The sequence below is a fragment of the Pelophylax lessonae genome (assembly GCF_965119305.1).
Source record: "Pelophylax lessonae genome assembly, chromosome: 5".
In the NCBI taxonomy this organism is placed as follows: Eukaryota; Metazoa; Chordata; class Amphibia; order Anura; family Ranidae; genus Pelophylax; species Pelophylax lessonae.
This window is the reverse complement of record NC_138772.1, coordinates 529,011,041-529,025,546: the sequence shown is the minus strand read 5'-3', so window position 1 is coordinate 529,025,546 and position 14,506 is coordinate 529,011,041. Positions and strand designations below refer to the sequence as shown.

Here is a 14,506-nt window from a genome sequence, read left to right as displayed (position 1 = left end):
GAATGCCTGATTTTTGCAGCAATCTAAAATTACTGATGATGCCTATTACAATAAGCCTACATGCTACATAATAAACAAAGAACATGTGAATGAAGTAAAAACAAATAAAGTGCTTTGCAATGCAAAACTCCTTTGTTGGGTCCATATGTATGTAGGAGTTTGCTGTATCACAGACAGTATAAGTTGCCATTCTTCCTGTAAAGTTATATATTGCATTTGTATTATTTACTCTCAAAATAAACCTGAGACTTTTGTAAAGGTGTTAGTTGTGTACATAATAATATATATGTTGCCCACTGGCTTCCTATATGTCTCTGACTCTAACCCTCCACCAACACTAGATGCAAAGATCTCAGTGACAACAGGGAATCACTTAATCACATGATTGGGAACCACACTAATTGTAGAGATGTGGAGTTGCCAGGAGCTACTGTATGCTCCTAGCTTTAAAAATAAAAGTAGATACATGCTTGACACAGGCATATGAGAAGGGTTTACTGACTTTTAACAGACGATGAGCTTACTCTGAATGCCTTGAAAACCATAAATGTTTCACTTAAAGTGGTCCTTATTGGCTGAAAGAATGACTGTCCAGAGGATGCAGGAGCATATTGGAGGCTGTGTGGGGGCACAGATGTCACTAAGGGGCACAGGAGCATCCTGGAGGCACAAGGGCATACTCGGGAATGAAAGCATACTTGGAGACATCTGATGACATGGGGCACACTAAGATGCACAAGGGCACACTAGGAATCATAATGCTCCCAGAGGCACACTTGGAGCCACTAGATAACATAGAGCACCCTTGGAAACGCAGGGTGCACAGAGATGCTCTTGGAGCCACTATGGGATGCAGTTGGAAAAATGGGGTGCACAATAGCACAATAGGAGTCATGGGGCCCACAGAAACACACTTGTAGTTCCTAGGTAACATTGAGTGCCATTGGAAACACAGGGTGCACAGAGTCATTCTTGGAGTCACTAGATGAGGGTGAACACACTGGAGCGCACCTGGAGATAGAGGATGCTCCAAGGCTCTCTTGGAATTACTAAAGCCTCGTACACACGCATCGAAATTCAGCCGTGAATTTTCGTCCGACGACCGATCCACCGTATGATGATTCCGACAACCGACTCCGACTTTTCGGCCGAAAAAAATCTGGTGTGCAGGCTATAAAATTTTTGTCCTCCGTCAAAACACGTCCGATTTTCGTGCAGTCAGTACAGATTTCGACAGGGAAAAATCTTATGAGCAAGACTGGGCATGCTCAGAGAAGAAAGAACACAAAAAAAGCAATCCAACACATGACATCACTTCTCAAGTAGAATTTTGTCGTGTGGGAAAATTTGTGTGCAGTCTAGAGCACATTCCAACCAACAAAACACAACTCTGGACAAAAGATGGACGACCGGTCGGCGGAAATTCGTTGCGTGTGTACTAGGCTTTAATGACACAGAGTGCAATCAAAAAGTCTATCTCCTGACTGGCCACTGTGCCGATGAGTAGAGCTGTCTTCTGATTAGTCTTCAAGACCTGACACTGGATGGTGATGGAGGAGAGCGTGGCAAAATGCTGACAAAATAATCACTGGAGGATTTTCAAAGACTTCATAAGACTGCTTATCAACAAATTTGAAAGACTCCCCTTTGGTTTTATTAAAAATGTTTCAATTGTTGAAACAATTGTCACTTGTTTCAATTGTACAACTGGGCAGGCAGCCAACAATGAAACTGGGCAGGCAGCTAACAAGCTTATCGGAGAATGGCTTTAAACTCCATCATGTTTTACCAGTGATCATGTAGCATATATCATACAATCAGGTCCATTTAAATTGGTTGAACCTTTATCAGTTTTGATTGGCTAAGAATGAAAGGTAAGATAATTAGTGGCAATACCCAAGTCTTCTGTAACCTCATGGCAGGATGACTGCAAGGCCCAATGCATGCCTGCGGTCATCCATACCATGCCCGGAAATAGGAATTGGAGCTCCTATTTAGAAGACTCAACTGCTGATAGGTGTTTTCTTTCACATGTATCTTATTTACTAAACGTACACCTTAGTGCTTCATGTCTGAGTCTTTACCTCTTTTTTATACATCGCATTGTAGCCATCAATTGTAGTCATATTAGTGCACTTGCGACACTCAATTGTTTCTAAAGGGAACTTCAAAACTACTCAGGAAAGAAAAACTTTTAAACTAAGAATGATAATTCTGTTTGACACAAAATATAATGGACTCAGGGCCGTCTTTAACACAGGGCAAAAGGGGCAGCTGCCCTGGGTCCATTCATTGCTGTGGGGCCCAAAGCAGCTGCCCTTTTAGCCTGCACTGCCTGCAAATAGTTAATAAGTGGTTTTGGGAGGGCCCAAAAAAAGATTTGCCCAGGGTCCAATCAATATTAAAGACGGCCCTAAATGGACTAACTGTGGACCTCAGTTTTCTAAACCATTATCCAGCAGTTTTATGACAATCCTTACCTTTGTGACTGACTGTTAGTCCACCTCCAAGTCTATAGCACTCCCTCTGCCTTATCTCGCTAACTACTTCTGTGTATGACTGTGCCTTTTTGCCCTCAGAGATTGTCTTACTTAACATTCTGCTAAAACTTTGTGTCTTAGTACTGCTTAGACTTTGAGAAGGAGGTGCACCATGGAAGCTTGTCCTGAAAAATTGTATGTTACTGCAAATAAAGTATCAGGGACAGTACTCAATTGTTTCTTATAAATTGATGAAGAATCAAAGAAGACAAGCAATATCTGTCCCCCGTTCCAACATGCATAGGCAAAACATTAAGAAGGAAAGAAATTCTGTTTTTTCAAGCCTGAAAAATCCAAATGACACTGGTTTCTGGAATTATACTGAAGTTGTAAAATGCTACCAGTTTATATATACATAGTGCTAAGCGGGGTTCTGCTTGAAGCTCTGTGGTGTATTGGCTTACCATTAGCACAGCTCGTCTGATGGCTTTGTTCTCTGCTGACAATAAGTGGAGGCTGGAGATATCAGCACCTGCTCCATCCGCACCAACACAGATCTGCTCGGGGTCACCGCCGAAAAAGGCAATATTTTCCTGGACCCATTTCAAGGCTGCGATCTGGTCTAGAAGGCCCCAGTTCCCGTTTGGCACAGTCTTACCTGTAAATGGAGATCAAATTAGTGTTAGGAAAAATATGGTCACATCTGGATACAATTATCTGGCGCTTCTCTGAACCCTTTCAATACAAATAAATGACCGTGCATGTCTACCCAGCATAATAAATAAAAATAATGGAAATATCATCAATAAAGTAGATGTACTGTGAACCCAATTATTAAAATCTCATACAAACTTTGAAATGTTATTATAATTCCAAAAGATGATTTTAGTCTTTTTTAAAGCTAAACTTTGGGAAAAAGAAAAATCTACCTTTGCAGTGGGGCTCTCCCCGAATTGCAAGGTGGGAGGAGCCCCAATGCTCGGTTTCCCCTAGTCACCTTTATTTAACTTGTTCCTTGCTCCCAAAAGTTCCTCCTTCTGATAAATAAGGGTTTATTTACTAAAGGAAAGTCGACTGTGTACTTTGGAAAGTGCAGTTACACTCTGCAAGTGCATTTTCCCCAGAGCTTTGCAAAGGAATGCCCAATCATGTGCAAGAAAAATAAAATGCATTGTTACTTGCACATGATTGGATGATGAAAGAAAGCATAGCTCCCCCTCATTTACTAAGCACTAGAGCAACTGCACTTGCAGAGTGCAACTACACTTTGGGAAGTGCACAGTCTATTTGCATTTAGTAAATTACCCCATGCTATTTAGGGTTGCTTCACAATTCAGCAATCTGATGCAGTGTTATAACGTGTATTACATGTAGAGAAATCACTGGCCTCCTTTTTATTCCTGTAGCTGCAGGAGGAAAATGGAGGAGATTGGTTCCTCTGTATGCTGCCCCCGCCACTCCTCCTATCCAGTTCACTTGTGTTCTGCTATCTCTGAGCCCCTGTGTGCTCTCCTGGTCCCCCCCCTACTGTGCTGCCCCCCCCCCCCCCCCCCACTGTGCTCCCTTCCCTCTCCTGCCAGCTGCTGCAGGGGATGTGTCACAATAGAGAACCAGGAATGGGTCGGTAAATATGTCATTTACCAGCTCCTTCCTTTTCTGAATGGACAGAGTCATAGTCAGTGACATTGTAAAAAAAATACAATAAAATGATAAAAAATAATACAATTAAAATACTAAAAAATTAAAACTACTGACACCAGTGGGTGAACTTCCAGGATCGCAAAGGTCACACTTACGACCAAGCCCTGGCATTCCACCACCATGGGGAGGCCTCAAGATGGCAGGAAGGGGGCCTACTGCAGAACTTGTGAAAGGGTCCCGCAAAAAGAGTAAAGGGCCCCAGGATCAGTGGGAAGAGCCCCAGGCTTGAAGAGAAGAGCCCAGGCCAGGGGTCTGGGGGGCCCTTCATGGTTTCTTCCACCGGGGCCCTGAAGATTCTAGTTACGCCTCTGCTTTAAGGCACCCTATTTCTAATGAATGGGCTGCCAAAGCACTACACATTGCACTTTACTGTACATTTGGGGTGCAATTTACAGCGAATGGCACTGCAACACACAGCACATAGGGCAGGTTACCAGGCATTGCCTGATTGCACAAGTGTGACTAAGCCCCAGCAAGACTCTACATCTACTGTAAAAGGAAAAGGACAAGTAAATGGAAAAAAGTCTGTTTTTGTAGTTGGCCTTTGTCGGTCTACAATAAGACTGGAAATGTAACTTTGCTAATTACTGCCATATGTAGGGAATAAAGATGTTTTATTTTATGAGGCAGTACAAACACTTTCTCAATCTTTCAGCAGATAAATCTTAATATTGAAAATTAATAAGTTGCAGATTGCATCGTTTAAGTTTGATCATACAATTACTACACCGATGATTGCACTCTGGATCAGATTTCTCTTCTGTGATCCCTGTGCCAATTTTACTGCTATACAACCTATATAGCCACAAAGCTCTGAGACAACGCAAATTTGCATAAAAGATACATGAATTCTACATAAAATAAAGTGTACATGTTTTTATTTCATTTTAAGATAGTCCATCAAAAAGTGATAGATGGGGCCTGGTGAACTGAGTCAGCCCTATGCTTCTTATATGTGTTGGATGCTCCAACAGTGAGATCACCCTGGTCTCCTCTACTAAGCATTTGCATCAGCATAACAGTAATGCTAAATGAATCTCACACATTACAAATCACCCACAATAATTTGAACTTTAACTAACCAAAAGCATTAGATAACATCGTCTGGATTTTCCATAATGGCCGATTAGAAATCATTGATATCTCTTTGGGCAGGGCCATCATTAGAAATCATGGGATGCCATACAGCCAACCTGACCAGAACCCCCCTGGTCAACCCCAAGAGTGTGCTACCTTCTGCAGTTCCTGGCAGAATCCTGCCCCATAATGCACCAGTGTTTGTGCTGTGAAGCGTCCAATAGGATGCTTCACATCAGGTACCTCCCTCTCCTTCACTGCCAATCAATCGCAGAGGAGAGCAGGAGGTATGGTCGAAGGGAGGGGAGTGGGAGCCAGGGGCGTAACTACAGGGGTTGCAGGGGTTGCAATCGCTACCGGGCCCCATGCTCCAGGGGGCCCGGTAGCAAACCAGTGGGTGAACTTCTAGGATCTCAAAGGTCACACTTGCGACCGGGCCCTGGCATTTCACCACTGTGGGGAGGCCCCAAGATTGCAGGAAGGGGGCCCACTGCAGAACTTGTGAAAGGATCCTGATGCGGGACCATAATAAAAGGCCATGCAATCAGATTAAAGAGCCCCAGGATTAGTGGGAAAAGCCCCGGGCTTGAAGGGAAGGGCCCCGGCCAGGGGTCTGGGGGGCCCTTCATGGTTTCTTGCATCGGGGCCCTGAAGGTTCTAGTTACGCCTCTGGTGGGAGCAATCTACATCTTCAGCAGACACCTTCTAGTTAACTAATCTAAGGATTGACAGATTGAAATGAATCTTCCTACATAATTGTTATTGCTGCTCTGAGATAAGGCCAGCACAAGAGGTCTTATTATCGTGCATTTTATGGGGCTTTTCCACTGCATGGAACCGAACGGTTCGGCTCGCTTTTGTGCTTTTCCACTGCTGGTACCGCATGGTATGCTGTAGGAACGGTTCGGTACGGTACGGCGGCGCTTTTCCACTACATGGAACCGAACGGTACGGCTCTCTAAAACAGTACCACCTCGATTGTGGTTCCAAGAGGTACCATACCGGTACCATATCCCACAATCCTTTGCATGCAGTCACTACTAGCCACTGATTGGTCAGAGAATCATTGTTATCCCACCCACTTACTTTAATACTACTTTAGTGGAAAAGCAAACCATACCGAACCGTTCCAACACCGTACCATGCGGTACCATGAAGTGGAAAACCAAACCGGGCCAAGCAGGGCCGAGTAGAGCCGAGCCGGTACTTGCAGTGGAAAAGTGCCATTATGTTATCATCATTCTATAGAATGATCAAGAAATGGTAATATCTTCTGCTCAGCTTCCATTTAAACTCCACCAAACTAAGTTCAACTCATCCTTCTTTTCCTAAAACCAAGCACTATTTACCAAAAACTATTTGCTGACCAATAACTTTGGAACTGTCGTGTTGGAGTTGGGACTTTCGGGAAGTAGGTAAGTCATCCTATACCCAGGCAAAAAGGTAAGCTTGACAATAGAAGAACTTACCTGTACGTAGAAAACCAAAGACACCAACTCTGTACCCTGCAGTCACCACAATAATGTCCCCTATGGCAGCTTGGTATGATCCATCAATAAACACCTGCCCGGTACCACTATAGTCACTAGGACTGTTATGGAAGTACAAGAGAACGGCTGTGCTTGATCTCTGTAAACAGAAGATAAAGAAAATTCACAGGAAGAAAAAGATACAGCCATATCATCAGCTACAATTTATAATTAGGTACATATCTAGGAAATGTTATTTATTACATTCTTACAGGTACTTATATAGTGCCGTCAATTTAGTCAGCACTCTACATATTTATTATACAGTAAATTCTCATCAGTCCTTGCCCTCAAGGAGCTTACAACATAAAGTCCCTAACACACATTCATGCATACACATACTAAGGTCAGTTTAGACAGGAGCCAATATATCTACCATCATGTCTTTGGAGTGTGGGAGAAAACCAGAGTAAACCCACATGGGAACATGCAAACTCTGTGCAGGTAGTGCCCTGGTTGGGATTGAACCGACAACCCTAGTGCTGCTAGGCAGAAGTGCTAACCACTGTGCTGCCCATAAATAATAGAAGTAACAGAAGTAATAGAAGTAACATAAAATATGTTTTTCAAACATTTTCCGTTCCTTGGGGCATGGTCCCAGCAGTCATTTAAACTGAGGAAGTCGTTGGGACAATGGGCAAAACATCTTCAACTTACATAACAAGTCCATTTGAAATTGACTAACTTTTATTAGCTGTCCATACACAAATTAAAGAGGAAGTAAACCCTCCTCTGCAACTTTTACCTATAGGTAAGTCTATGATAAGTCTTACTTATAGGTACTGTAAATATCTCCTAAACTTGTACCGTTTAGGAGATATTTACATTGCGTGCAGCCGATGACGTAATCGGCGCATGCGCTCTGAAGTACGGCCACCCGTGCCGTTCCTTCAGAGCCCTATGCCATGAACGGCGGCGTGACGTTATCGCAGGTCCGGCCAATCAGATGGCCGGATGCCGCGATCCCGGAAGACGGGCGACTGAACGTGTCGCCCGTCATACAGGTAAGCGGGCGGCACGGCGGGGGCTCGTTCTAAGGTAAGAATTTCATAATGAGCTAGTATGCGATGCATACTAACTCATTATGTGTTTCTCTTTCAGGTTGGGAAAAAAAAAATTTTTTATGAGTTTACAACCTCATAATTTTAGATTAAGGCAGTTTAGGAAACTAACAGTATACTGGAATCTAACTGGATCTTCTGTATCACCAAAGATACCCAAGGGTTCACATCAAGGTTCAGAATCCTAGGAATTAAAGTTTTGTCCAGTTTTTAGGCAAAGATATATTAGGGGCAGAATTTCAAGACAGTAAAGTCATCTAATCCTTTGACCTTACAGAGAAAATAAAATGGTCACGTAATGTCCCTGTCTCCAGCAGAATAGCGTCTGGAGCAGTGGCGGCTGGTGCTCAAAATTTTTGGGGGGGCGCAAAAACAAAAATGTAATAGGTATTGCTTCGCGGCAAAAAACGAGGTAAAAAAATTGCATGACTTTGAGGTCATGGTACAGGCATGGCACATGTGATGGTATAGGCATGGCACAGATGGTACAGGCATGGCACAGGTGATGGAATAGGCATGGCACAGATGGTATAGGCATGGAACAGGTGGTAGAATAGGCATGGCACAGGTGATGGTATAGGCATGGCACAGGTGATGGTATAGGCATGGCACAGGTGATGGAATAGGCATGGCACAGGTGATGGAATAGGCATTGCACAGGTGATGGTACAGGCATGGCACAGGTGATGGAATAGGCATGGCACAGATGGTATAGGCATGGCACAGGTGATGGAATAGGCATGGCACAGATGGTACAGGCATGGCACAGGTGATGGTACAGGCATGGCACAGGTGATGAAATAGGCATTGCACAGGTGATGGTACAGGCATGGCACAGGTGATGGTACAGGCATGGCACAGGTGATGGAATAGGCATGGCACAGATGGTATAGGCATGGCACAGGTGATGGAATAGGCATGGCACAGATGGTACAGGCATGGCACAGGTGATGGTACAGGCATGGCACAGGTGATGGTACAGGCAGGGCACAGATGGTACAGGCATGGCACAGGTGATGGAATAGGCATGGCACAGATGGTATAGGCATGGCACAGGTGATGGAATAGGCATGGCACAGATGGTACAGGCATGGCACAGGTGGTGGAATAGGCATGGCACAGATGGTACAGGCATGGCGCAGGTGGTGGAATAGGCATGGCACAGGCATGGCGCAGGTGGTGGAATAGGCATGGCACAGATGGTATAGGCATGGCACAGGTGATGGAATAGGCATGGCACAGATGGTACAGGCATGGCACAGGTGGTGGAATAGGCATGGCACAGATGGTACAGGCATGGCGCAGGTGATGGAATAGGCATGGAACAGATGGTACAGGCATAGCACAGGTGATGGAATAGGCATGGCACAGGTGATGGTAAGGTCATGGCACAGGTGGTGGAATAGGCATGGCACAGATGGTACAGGCATGGCGCAGGTGATGGAATAGGCATGGAACAGATGGTACAGGCATGGCACAGGTGATGGAATAGGCATGGCACAGGTGATGGTAAGGTCATGGCACAGGTGGTGGAATTGGCATGGCACAGATGGTACAGGCATGGCGCAGGTGATGGAATAGGCATGGCACAGGTGATGGAATAGGCATGGCACAGGTGATGGTAAGGTCATGGCACAGGTGGTGGAATAGGCATGGCACAGGTGATGGAATAGGCATGGCACAGGTGATGGTAAGGTCATGGCACAGGTGGTGGAATAGGCATGGCACAGATGGTACAGGCATGGCGCAGGTGATGAAATAGGCATGGCACAGGTGATGGTAAGGTCATGGCACAGGTGGTGGAATAGGCATGGCGCAGGTGGTGGAATAGGCATGGCACAGATGGTACAGGCATGGCACAGGTGATGGTAAGGTCATGGCACAGGTGGTGGAATAGGCATGGCACAGATGGTACAGGCATGGGGCAGGTGATGGAATAGGCATGGCACAGGTGATGGTAAGGCCATGGCACAGGTGGTGGAATAGGCATGGCGCAGGTGGTGGAATAGGCATGGCACAGATGGTACAGGCATGGCACAGGTGATGGTAAGGTCATGGCACAGGTGGTGGAATAGGCATGGCACAGATGGTACAGGCATGGCGCAGGTGGTGGAATAGGCATGGCACAGGTGATGAAATAGGCATGGCACAGATGGTACAGGCATGGCGCAGGTGGTGGAATAGGCATGGCACAGGTGATGGAATAGGCATGGCACAGATGGTACAGGCATGGCGCAGGTGGTGGAATAGGCATGGCACAGGCATGGCGCAGGTGGTGGAATAGGCATGGCACAGATGGTACAGGCATGGCACAGGTGGTGGAATAGGCATGCCGCAGATGGTACAGGCATGGCGCAGGTGATGGAATAGGCATGGCACAGATGGTACAGGCATGGCACAGGTGATGGAATAGGCATGGCACAGGTGATGGTAAGGTCATGGCACAGGTGGTGGAATAGGCATGGCACAGATGGTACAGGCATGGCGCAGGTGATTGAATAGGCATGGCACAGGTGATGGAATAGGCATGGCACAGGTGATGGAATAGGCATGCCGCAGATGGTACAGGCATGGCGCAGGTGATGGAATAGGCATGGCACAGATGGTACAGGCATGGCACAGGTGATGGTAAGGTCATGGCACAGGTGATGGTAAGGTCATGGCACAGGTGGTGGAATAGGCATGGCACAGATGGTACAGGCATGGCGCAGGTGGTGGAATAGGCATGGCACAGGCATGGCACAGGTGATGTAATAGGCATGGCACAGATGGTACAGGCATAGCGCAGGTGGTGGAATAGGCATGGCACAGGCATGGCGCAGGTGGTGGAATAGGCATGGCACAGATGGTACAGGCATGGCACAGGTGGTGGAATAGGCATGGCACAGGCTTGGCACAGGTGATGGAATAGGCATGGCACAGATGGTACAGGCATGGCGCAGGTGGTGGAATAGGCATGGCACAGGCATGGCGCAGGTGGTGGAATAGGCATGGCACAGATGGTACAGGCATGGCACAGGTGGTGGAATAGGCATGGCGCAGATGGTACAGGCATGGCGCAGGTGATGGAATAGGCATGGCACAGATGGTACAGGCATGGCACAGGTGATGGAATAGGCATGGCACAGGTGATGGTAAGGTCATGGCACAGGTGGTGGAATAGGCATGGCACAGGCATGGCGCAGGTGGTGGAATAGGCATGGCACAGGCATGGCGCTGGTGGTGGAATGGGCATGGCACAGGCATGGCGCAGGTGGTGGAATAGGCATGGCACAGATGGTACAGGCATGGCACAGGTGGTGGAATAGGCATGGCACAGATGGTACAGGCATGGCACAGGTGATGGTAAGGTCATGGCACAGGTGATGGTAAGGTCATGGCACAGGTGGTGGTAAGGTCATGGCACAAGTGGTGGAATAGGCATGGCACAGATGGTACAGGCATGGCGCAGGTGGTGGAGTAGGCATGGCACAGGCATGGCGCAGGTGGTGGAATAGGCATGGCACAGGCATGGCGCAGGTGGTGGAATAGGCATGGCACAGATGGTACAGGCATGGCACAGGTGATGGTAAGGTCATGGCACAGGTGATGGTAAGGTCATGGCACAGGTGGTGGAATAGGCATGGCACAGATGGTACAGGCATGGCGCAGGTGGTGGAATAGGCATGGCACAGGCATGGCGCAGGTGGTGGAATAGGCATGGCACAGGCATGGCGCTGGTGGTGGAATGGGCATGGCACAGGCATGGCACAGGTGGTGGAATAGGCATGGCACAGATGGTACAGGCATGGCACAGGTGGTGGAATAGGCATGGCACAGATGGTACAGGCATGGCACAGGTGATGGTAAGGTCATGGCACAGGTGATGGTAAGGTCATGGCACAGGTGGTGGTAAGGTCATAGCACAGGTGGTGGAATAGGCATGGCACAGATGGTAGAGGCATGGCGCAGGTGGTGGAATAGGCATGGCACAGGCATGGCGCAGGTGGTGGAATAGGCATGGCACAGGCATGGCGCAGGTGGTGGAATAGGCATGGCACAGGCATGGCGCAGGTGGTGGAATAGGCATGGCACAGATGGTACAGGCATGGCACAGGTGATGGTAAGGTCATGGCACAGGTGATGGTAAGGTCATGGCACAGGTGGTGGAATAGGCATGGCACAGATGGTACAGGCATGGCGCAGGTGGTGGAATAGGCATGGCACAGGCATGGCGCAGGTGGTGGAATAGGCATGGCACAGGCATGGCGCTGGTGGTTGAATGGGCATGGCACAGGCATGGCGCAGGTGGTGGAATAGGCATGGCACAGATGGTACAGGCATGGCACAGGTGGTGAAATAGGCATGGCACAGATGGTACAGGCATGGCACAGGTGATGGTAAGGTCATGGCACAGGTGATGGTAAGGTCATGGCACAGGTGGTGGTAAGGTCATGGCACAGGTGGTGGAATAGGCATGGCACAGATGGTACAGGCATGGCGCAGGTGGTGGAATAGGCATGGCACAGGCATGGCGCAGGTGGTGGAATAGGCATGGCACAGGCATGGCGCAGGTGGTGGAATAGGCATGGCACAGGCATGGCGCAGGTGGTGGAATAGGCATGGCACAGATGGTACAGGCATGGCACAGGTGATGGTAAGGTCATGGCACAGGTGATGGTAAGGTCATGGCACAGGTGGTGGAATAGGCATGGCACAGATGGTACAGGCATGGCGCAGGTGGTGGAATAGGCATGGCACAAGCATGGCGCAGGTGGTGGAATAGGCATGGCACAGGCATGGCGCAGGTGGTGGAATAGGCATGGCACAGGCATGGCGCAGGTGGTGGAATAGGCATGGCACAGATGGTACAGGCATGGCACAGGTGATAGTAAGGTTTGGCACAGGTGATGGTAAGGTCATGGCACAGGTGGTGGTAAGGTCATGGCACAGGTGGTGGAATAGGCATGGCACAGATGGTACAGGCATGGCGCAGGTGGTGGAATAGGCATGGCACAGGCATGGCGCAGGTGGTGGAATAGGCATGGCACAGGCATGGCGCTGGTGGTGGAATGGGCATGGCACAGGCATGGCACAGATGGTACAGGCATGGCACAGGTGGTGGAATAGGCATGGCACAGATGGTACAGGCATGGCACAGGTGATGGTAAGGTCATGGCACAGGTGATGGTAAGGTCATGGCACAGGTGGTGGTAAGGTCATGGCACAGGTGGTGGAATAGGCATGGCACAGATGGTACAGGCATGGCGCAGGTGGTGGAATAGGCATGGCACAGGCATGGCGCAGGTGGTGGAATAGGCATGGCACAGGCATGGCGCAGGTGGTGGAATAGGCATGGCACAGGCATGGCGCAGGTGGTGGAATAGGCATGGCACAGATGGTACAGGCATGGCACAGGTGATGGTAAGGTCATGGCACAGGTGATGGTAAGGTCATGGCACAGGTGGTGGAATAGGCATGGCACAGATGGTACAGGCATGGCGCAGGTGGTGGAATAGGCATGGCGCAGGTGGTGGAATAGGCATGGCACAGGCATGGCGCTGGTGGTGGAATGGGCATGGCACAGGCATGGCGCAGGTGGTGGAATAGGCATGGCACAGATGGTACAGGCATGGCACAGGTGGTGGAATAGGCATGGCACAGATGGTACAGGCATGGCACAGGTGATGGTAAGGTCATGGCACAGGTGGTGGTAAGGTCATGGCACAGGTGGTGGAATAGGCATGGCACAGATGGCACAGGCATGGCGCAGGTGGTGGAATAGGCATGGCACAGGCATGGCGCAGGTGGTGGAATAGGCATGGCACAGGCATGGCGCAGGTGGTGGAATAGGCACTTACCTGGCGACGGCTCGGCTCCCGGCGGCGGCTTCTCCCCTCCTCGCGACTCTGATGTCCGTCCTCTTCTGCTCGGCTCCTGGCGGCGGCTTCTCCCCTCCTCGCGACTCCTCTTCTTCGCGGGCTGCGGCGGGAAAGTGACCGGGCGGTGACGGTGAGTGACTGATGCACGCACCGGCACCGCCCCCAACGAGGTCACCATGGATGTCCTGAATCATGATTGGTCCAGGCTGGAGTCTGGACCAATCATGATCCAAGACATCACAAAAGGGGGTGGTGTAGCGCATTTTTCTGCGCTACAGTTACGCCCCAGAAGGCCGCCAATTGGCGCCTCTGCTGGTGGAAAACCCCACCCCCCATCGGCACCAATGCGGCGGACGCCGAAAGAGGGGTGGTGGAGCGCAGAGCTCTGCGCTACAGTTACGCCCCAGAAGGCCGTCTATCGGCGCCTCTGCGGGTGGAAAACCCCACCCCCATAGGCACCAATGAGACGGGCGCCCCTTGTGGGCAAAAATTTTTTTTTTTTTTTTTTTTTTTAAATCTTTTTTTTTTCTTTTTCTTTTTTTGGGGGGGGGGGGGGGCGGCGCCCCTGCGCCCCCTATGGGCTGGCCGCCACTGGTCTGGAGTGGTAAGTGGGGTACCCCAAGGATCTGTTCTGGGACCAATTCTGTTTAACTTGTTCATAAATGATATAGAGGTTGGTATAAATAGCTCAATCTCAGTTTTTGCTGACGATACAAAAATAAGCAGGGCAATAACTTCACAGCAGGATTTAAAAACTTTACAAGAAAACCTGAATAAAATTATGGGGTGGGCAACTG

General features: G+C 48.8%; 1 protein-coding gene across 1 annotated transcript in view; it reads right to left on the bottom strand.

Moving 5' to 3' along the window:
* TG (thyroglobulin) overlaps positions 1-14,506 on the bottom strand; it is a gene marked incomplete at its 5' end in the record, with an annotated part of 481,401 nt that overhangs the window by 226,571 nt on the left and 240,324 nt on the right. Inside the window, 3 exons of the mRNA XM_082259019.1 lie at positions 1,454-1,540; positions 2,945-3,138; positions 6,728-6,887. Coding sequence (XP_082115145.1) covers positions 1,454-1,540; positions 2,945-3,138; positions 6,728-6,887 — 441 coding nt within the window. The remainder of the gene's footprint in view (positions 1-1,453; positions 1,541-2,944; positions 3,139-6,727; positions 6,888-14,506) is intronic.